The following is an 8436-nucleotide window of genomic DNA, read 5'->3' on the forward strand; positions in this document are numbered from 1 at the left end:
GTAAAAGGAAATTAAGCAACATCTGTTAAAAGCACGTTTTCTTTTCTCTTTGGCCAATTTCTGAAGGTCCCGTCCTTATCCAAACACCCAAACAGCTTCCATTTTCAAAGTCAAGGATGAGATTTGCATTTGAGTCAATCTGAGTCAAATAAAACACATAAAAGTAACTTTTCCATTGTAACCGACCAGAGCAGAACTTTTGATGAGGGAGATCCTGCATCTCAAAGACATTTGAACAACATCCTTACGCAACGGACACCAAAAACAGTTCAGAGAGTCTGCGGAGTGGTCCCCAGGTTTGACTATTTTGTGAGCGTATCTGTGTGTGTGTGTGTGTGTGTGTGTTTTTTCTTTTTTTTTTCTTAAAACGTTACTGAGATGCTGGAGTGGTCCACGCTGGGGACAGACTTAGGCGTTCTTCTCCAGAGATTTGTAGTACTCTTTCAGGACAGTCCAGGCTTTCGGGGCCATGAAGCCGTCCGGAGGGTTCTGGCCTTCCCGGGCCATCTTCCGCATTCGCGTGCCCGAAATGAAGTCATAGTCTTGGTGGCTAGAAAAAAAAGAAAAGAAAAAAAGAAGAAGAAGAAGAAGAAGAAGAAGAAGATCGAATGAAAATTGTCCAAGCATCAAAGAAGAAGAGAGTTAAAAGTGTCATGATAGAATTCTGTCAGTGTATAACTGGACTCCACCCACACAGTACAGTTAATAGTTACAGTTATAGTCACAAAATACACCAAGCATTTTATGATGCTGTCTGCTCTTTTGAGTTTTTTTTTTTTCTTCTTACAGAGTGTTTTTGAAGCAGGCACGTGAGTGGTGGGAAACAGTGTTTGGAGGCAACAATCAAAAAAAACCGGGAGACAGAAATCTAACCGTCGGACCTGCGCCATTAAATCCAGACCCACTGCTACACTTTTCCATTTAAACAAATGTTTTTGGAAAATAAACGTCGGGCTAAACGTATGATAAACACAGTTAATTAGTCTCCGGCGGTAACGCACCAACGAACCAGTCTAAATACAATCTTCCCTGGCTCCTCCAGACTAATAATGCAGCTAATGAGATATTTGTCGATGATTAGATACCCTGTTTGGCAAATTAGATGCAAAAAGGTAGAAAAAATAAATTAGCTAAACGCAACACAATCTAACCTCATCTCCGTGGCGATCAACTTCTTTTTTTTTTTTTTTTCAAGATATAATCACATTTGTTAGGCTTAGTTTAATTTCTCTGTGGCTTTAAGTAGTGCTGTGGTTTGTCTGCACAAGTACTGGATTCTGAACTGCGGAACCCAAAATGCCAAACATCCCCCCACAACCCCCCCCCCCCCCCCCCCCCCAAAACAAAATAATGAACTGTGTACGTCTACATATGTAATTACTGCTTTGCTTTTTGCAGTGATGTTTACCATGTTAAATCGGCTCTTTCATTAGTCAATATTCTCTCTCTCTTTCCCATTCTGTGAAATTCATTTTCTCTCTCTTCAGTGTGTTCCCCATTACCACGCTCTCTTCCACTCTCTCTCACTCACTCACTCTACCTCTCTCTCTCCTCCACTCTCTCTCACTCACTCTACCCCTCTCTCTCTCTTCCACTCTCTCTCACTCACTCTACCCCTCTCTCTCTCTTCCACTCTCTCTCTCTCACTCTACCTCTCTCTTTCTCTCTCTCTCGCTCTCTTCCACTCTCTCTCTCTCACTCACTCTACCCCTCTCTCTCTCCTCCACTCTCTCTCACTCACTCTACCCCTCTCTCTCTCTTCCACTCTCTCTCACTCACTCTACCTCTCTCTCTCTCTCTTCCACTCTCTCTCACTCACTCTACCTCTCTCTTTCTCTCTCTCTCGCTCTCTTCCACTCTCTCTCTCTCACTCACTCTACCTCTCTCTCTCTCTTCCACTCTCTCTCACTCACTCTACCTCTCTCTCTCTCTCTCTCTCTCTCGCTCGCTCGCTCTCTTCCACTCTCTCTCACTCACTCACTCTACCGCTCTCTTTCTCTCTCACTCACTCTACCGCTCTCTTTCTCTCTCACTCACTCTACCGCTCTCTTTCTCTCTCACTCACTCTACCGCTCTCTTTCTCTCTCACTCACTCTACCGCTCTCTTTCTCTCTCTCTCTCTTTTACGCTCTCTCTTTCTTCCTCTCCAAATCTGAAGAGTACAGTCATTTCCCTCTGGAATGCCCAGCTGAAGTGGAATCTAAGCCTCCACAGAGGTCAGGTCCGATATTTGCGTGCACGCGTGTGTGTGCGTGTGCGTGCATGCGTGTGCGTGCATGCGTGTGTGTGCGTGTTAGAGAGAGAGAGAGCGAGAGAGAGCACTATGTCCTCCTGAACTCCTACACCTGTACAGTACTGAGTCTTTTTATAACAAATCTCTTTTATGCATCCTCATACTTTTTCCCCAGATCAGAAATTAACCTCCATCCGTTCGCAAACAGTAGAGAATATCACAGAACTTCACACACAAGCCTAACACAACCTCTTCATGATACTACAACCTCCCCCAGACGCTGCACTAAGAACTGATAGACAGACCATAATCCAGGCGAGCGGTGGCTGGAGCAGGGCAAGGGCTACATCATTATAAAATCTGTGGAGTCCGCCGACAGCACTTAATACACAGTCAAATGAGATCCAGCTTTCTCTGATTTCAGCCATTAGGCTTTAGCCAGAGACTTGGGTGTGTGTGTGTGTGTGTGTGTGTGTGTGTGTATGTGTTTTTTTTGGGGGGGGGGGGGGGGGGGGGGGGGGTGTATGTGTTTGGGGGTGGGGGTGTGTGTGTGTGTGTGTGTGCATGTGTTTGGGGTGTGTGTGTGTGTCTGTGTGTGTGAGTGTGAGAGTGTGTGTGTGTATATGTGTTTGGGGGTGTGTGCGTGTGTATATGTGTGTGTGTGTGTGTGTGTGTGTGTGTGTTTGGGGGGGTTGTGTGTGCGTGTATGTATTTTGGGGTTTTGGGGTGTGTGTGTGTGCGTGTGTGTGTGTGTGTTTGGGGGGGGGTGTGTATGTGTTTTGGGGGAGGGCGGGGTGTGTGTGTATGTGTTTGTGTGTATGTGTTTGGGAGGGGGTGTGTGTGTGTGTGTGTGTATGTGTTTGGGGGTGTGTGTGTGTGTGTGTGTGTTTGGGTGTGTGTGTGTGTGTGTTTGGGGGGGTGTGTGTGTGTGTGTGTGTTTGGGGGGGTTGTGTGTGTGTGTGTGTGTGTGTTTGGGGTGTGTGTGTGTGTGTTTGGGTGTGTGTGTGTGTGTGTGTTTTGGGGGGGGGGGGGGGGGGGGGGGGGGTGTTGGCAATTAGGCCTAGCATCCCTGCTCGTCTAAAATCTGGCTGAGCCGAACGCCGTGCTCAAGGAGCAGACGGAATGCCATAAATTTCCGAAGGCGCCAAGCGAGGGGCCCTTTGAAATTCTCTCGTTCTGCGGGGCGTGAGCTCCTTGAGAATGAGGGTGCATGGGGAAGGGGGGCGGGGGGGAGGGGGGGGGTCTTCACTGCAGCGACAGCCGAAAGCTTCTTATTTCACAGATCCAATCCAAGACAAAGATCATCTGTACGGCAGATTACGCAACGCCTGCACAGCCGAGTGAGGGAATGAATCATTAATTATCTCCAAATTATAGCCGAACGCTCCAGAAGACGGACAATCGTCCAAGGCGAGTCCTCAAGGACCATGGAGTCGAACGTAAAATTAATTTTCTTCCATTATAAAACTGTTTCATCAGCATGTGAAAACATGCTGGATGACAAAAAAAAAAAAAAAAGGCTTAATGTTCAAAGAACGAGAAAACATTGAGTCAGCTTTGTACACCAGCTGGTAGATTAGCATCAAAGCTTGGGTGCAGAGGGACAAACCTGACAATCGTTAGGCTCTCCCCGAGGTACCGACTATTGATTCCCCGACAACCAACCCGAACGGAGAATCTTACGCTCCTTCTCGTTGTGACACGGCAAAGGTGAAACCGAATTTGGAGTCAGCCAACTCTCCGAATTTCTCTTTTTGTTCCTCTTCTTGGTCTTCTGTATACGCTCCGATAAGAAGTTAGTAAAAACCAAACAATGCTCTTTTTCTGATATTAAATATGAGACACACACAAAAAAAAACAAAAAAACCAAAGCCTTTCATCATTAGGACAGAGAGACATCTAATGCCGAATGACAAGACTCGTATTCGTAATCAAAGCCAAGCACAGTTTTAAGATTCTGTTCACTTGACAGCAGAGAGCAATATTCATTACTGAGGCTGGGTGAGATGGCATGATTTTCATTAGTCATTGTCTCCTGTACTCATACCCGGTCATATAATTATTGGCAGCTCTCCACATTTTTTTTTTTTTTGATAACTTCAAAGTGAAAGCTAGAAGCCACAGACTTTAACAGGAGCTCACAAAACAAAAAAAAGAGTCAAGACCAGTTCCTGTTATTGTTGGCGTCGCGTTTCGCCAGATAACGGCAAAGAAAGCTCAACACGCAAGGAATCTACCACTTGAGAAGTTAAACAAGTGATCAATTTGAGGAAAAATTGAGACGGGACCACGTAACTGTTTACAGACAGCCTGGGGGGATTCCAGTCAGTGACTGGTCTGGTCTGGTCTGGTCTGGGCCTTTCTTCCGTTCAGAGAGAGAGAGATCATTTACAGTGTAAATGGATAAAAGTGGGTGATTGCCTGAGCTTGGATGAGAAAAGCTCCACTTTCGTCTGTGTGGCCAGACACTCTGGCTTGGACTGATGTGGTCAGCGCTGTATTATCCTAACGTCACAATGCATTTGCGTCAGAAGCAACCACTTTAGAGGACAAACAAACCTGCTTTCCTACATCCCCTGTTCATGAATGCTACAACCATTAGCAACGTGCTAAACCAACACCATGGAACATCGCTGGTGCAGAGAAAATAACCAACCAAAAACCACCAATAAAAGAACAGGTTACTGGTTTCTGGGAGACTGCTTCAGCCAGTCAGGTTCACTGATACTAAAAGCATCAACCAGATTGTTTGTGAGTGGATGAGAAGACTCAAAGTAAAAGCTGGAATAATTAAAAGTCTCTTACTTTTTTGGGTCATAAAAATCCATGCGTTTCTTCACTTTGTTGTAAGCCGCCACTTTGAAGGGGACGATTTCCAGCGAGATGAGGCCGGGCGCCATCGTGAGGACCTTGGCACCGTGAGTGGGTTCGTACAAGTCTTTGCCAGTCTCCGGGTGGGGCATACCAGCAGGGTCGCGTCCTACGATGTAGAAATTTGCACCGGCCACCATCCGCGCTCTGCAGTGCCACTGAACCTGTGGAGAACCAGTCCGTTAAATATGGTGAGTACACGTTCAAAACAATTTATTTGCATCGAGTTACCGTGCATTTCAAACGACAACGATCCAAATAAGTATATTGTTACTTTACTACGACGTTACGCATATTTCAGCATTACAGCTAAAAAAAACCATCCCTGGAAACCGAAGTTTGTTTCTCATTGGGAATCATTCTCACGCAACAGACAGGGAGTGTCTCGTTTTGAATGCCAGCACTTGTTTGGATATGGATCTGAACGCAAACAGCCCTGATCTATCAAACGGGACGTGTAACAGTGACAGAGAGACAGAGCAGGGCTTCCACTTTCCCCTCCTAAATCACTGGGGGCTAATAGCTCATTCTTTCGGCCTGTGTTTGAGTCTGCTCTTAATAAAACCCCCCCGGCGTCCCCGCTCCCCATGATTAAAGGACGAGCAACTTCAAAAAAACAGATACGGTGCACTCCATCAGCGACAATGAGTCAGAGGGGAACGCTTCTAGGCGTGTGTGTGTGTGTTTTGGGTATTTTGTCTTCTAAGAAAGCCTTCTAAGAACAGAACAAGGGCCTGAAATCCTCAGAACAAGCTGGTTTTGTTTAGAGCGAACGTAAGGAGATATAAATCAGGCCCTCACCGGACAATCCAGGACCACATGTCCGCGTCGCCGAGGTTCCTCTGGAGACTTAGGATGCCGTCGAAGCTTTTAAGCGTAAAACTGTTAGATAGACCAGACACCGCATGCAGCTAATGAACCGGCAAATCAGGTCTGAGAGCTTGTGTTAGAGTCAAACCACTGACTAGAGGAGAGAGAGCGTAGAGTTTTTCTCACTCCTTCATCCCAAAATCCCAGGTTTGTGAGCCCTAGAGAGGAAACCCAGTGGGAAACCCATTATCCTGATATTATGACAGGGTCTGCATGGGTCCTAAGTGTTCCCAGTTGTCTGGTTGTTTATGAAGGTTCAGGCGGTTTGCAGGTAAGCTCAGATGAACGGGCATTAAATTCCATCGCTTTTTACATTCCAGTTTATGAATTCAGTCAGTACTGGACTTTTTAAACGCCCAACGAACACTTAGCCCCCCCTCTACCGTGCACCCAAGTGCCAAAATGTTTCAGCACAGAGAAAAAGGCGGAGCTTTGAACCCCATGACAGGGACGCTCCCAGTTTAATCCCAGTACCCCTCGACGTACCTCGGTGGGGCCGGCGTACATCATGGGCGAGGGGAAAATGGCCACGATGGTGGAGGAGGGGTCCAGGACTCCCTCCTCCAAGACGGCGGCGTGCTGGCGCATGCGCCACTGCAGCGGGACGTCATCGTCTTTGGTCCAGCCGCCCAGCGGGTGGAGCAGGAGAACGGGCCGGCGGTACCCGCGCTCAATCAGCCTCCGCTGCGTGTCCTGCATCAGCAGGGCGTGGCCGTTATGCACGGGGTTCCTCAGCTGGAAGGCGAATATGGCGTCTGAGGGGAAGGAACCGACAGAGGAAGCAGATTTAGGCTTCTCGTATCGTTTTTTTAACCCCCCCCCCGTTACCGGTGGCTTTCGTCTGTGCTGTTTACGAGATTTCGTACCGCTGTAATCTCCGTATTTCCACTGAATTTGGAAAAGATCTAATTCACATTTTTTTGTTTATTTAACTAGTCTCACTGAGTACATGAATCTGGTTTAAACCAACAAGCATATCAAAAGAAATGACATCACGAATTCTCTTATTCCCTTTGCTCCGAAACAGTTTTCCATGACAGTGCTCAAACAGTTCTAGGAACAGAGATCCAAATCCAGCACCCATATACATTAGGTGACTTAGAGAAAGAGTGCTGATCTAGGATCAGTTGTTGACTTCCATAACAGTACTGCATACAGTTAAATGGACCAAAGGGAGCTGATCCTAGATCAGTACAACTTAATCAAGAGAAATCCGACGTAAGTGATTTACCTGCATTCATTTCTTTGAATTTCTGCTTGAGTTCAGTGGGGGTGAGTCTGTAAGCATCCAGCCCGTCATTCCAGTAGATTCGATCCAGCACCTGTAGGTCTCCTCCAACCAACCAGTCCCCGCTCTCCATCACCATCTGATACACAAACACCAGACCAAAAGGCGGAACATGAGAACGACGGCAATAACCATAACCACATACCATACCCACAGACCGGGCAGAGAGGTGAGACATGACGACTTGGGCGACGCCCCTGTTATATTTACATTACATTTACATGTATTCATTTTACAGACGCTTTCATCCAAAGTGAATACAGAGTAAAATACAGAGTAAAAAAAAAAAAAAAAAAGGCAAGTAACCACTGAGGAGTTGACTGATTCCCAAGCGTCACCGCTAAGTTCAGTATCAGACTAGACACACGCACACGAGCAAGATAAAGGAATAGAACAGCTTGAGCTGCGAGTGACAGAAACTATCCTGTGCTGAGTTTTGTAATTAAGTGCTAAACTGATCTACATAGCAAAAAAGAGTCCGTACTCATAGGTCAGTACAGGCAGAAGTGCTGTGTACTACAGTACCGCATTAGAGGGTAGTAGTCAGGGGTTGAGTACAGAGGGGTGATGTACTTAGTGGCTTGTGGACATATGGGTTTTGCAGAAAAGGTGAGTCTTCAGGTGCCTATTGAAGATAGAAATAAAGATGCACCTGACATAATGGTGAGTTATGAGGACTATGCCAACACCCCTGCCAAAGGGGACACTGAGGAGCCATACGAAACACACTGCAACTCCATGTAGTTAGGTAATGGAGGATTATAACACATGTTGAGGGCAACTTCTATTTTCTTTCTTTCTGTTATGGGTGCTGTAAAATCTCTACTGTGCGTACTGTGGTACCGCAAAGTGGGTATTTAGCAGATTACAATTTATGAGGCACATAAAACGCCGAGATGGGCTTCACATCTGCTCTCTGGCCAGTTTGCTTTGTCTTTGACCACATCTCTCTTCATTCAGAGAGGAATAAATTGCCTAAATTTCCTTATATTCCACACAGGAATACCAGCACGAGATTCCGACCACATCTGGAACAGAAACAGTCCCTATCTGATTAACGCAATATCCACAGAATAATGTTAGCTCCCTGCATTAGGAGGGAAAGCCGTAAATCCAACGTGCTTTTAGCAACATCAGCTTGCAGAGGGCCTTAGTCGGAGACACTAGTCTGGCC

General features: G+C 46.4%; 1 protein-coding gene across 2 annotated transcripts in view; it reads right to left on the bottom strand.

Moving 5' to 3' along the window:
* Positions 1–315: 315 nt before the first annotated feature.
* Positions 316–8436, bottom strand: part of papss1 (3'-phosphoadenosine 5'-phosphosulfate synthase 1) — a 24156-nt gene continuing 16035 nt past the window's right edge. For both annotated transcript variants that reach the window (XM_030788082.1, XM_030788083.1), the window contains 4 exons: positions 7206–7341; positions 6461–6729; positions 5039–5268; positions 316–550 (listed from right to left, as the gene is read on the bottom strand). In XM_030788082.1, coding sequence (XP_030643942.1) covers positions 409–550; positions 5039–5268; positions 6461–6729; positions 7206–7341 — 777 coding nt within the window. In that variant the 3' untranslated portion in view covers positions 316–408. The remainder of the gene's footprint in view (positions 551–5038; positions 5269–6460; positions 6730–7205; positions 7342–8436) is intronic.

Source organism: Chanos chanos, chromosome 11 (assembly GCF_902362185.1).
Source record: "Chanos chanos chromosome 11, fChaCha1.1, whole genome shotgun sequence".
NCBI classification, from domain to species: domain Eukaryota; kingdom Metazoa; phylum Chordata; class Actinopteri; order Gonorynchiformes; family Chanidae; genus Chanos; species Chanos chanos.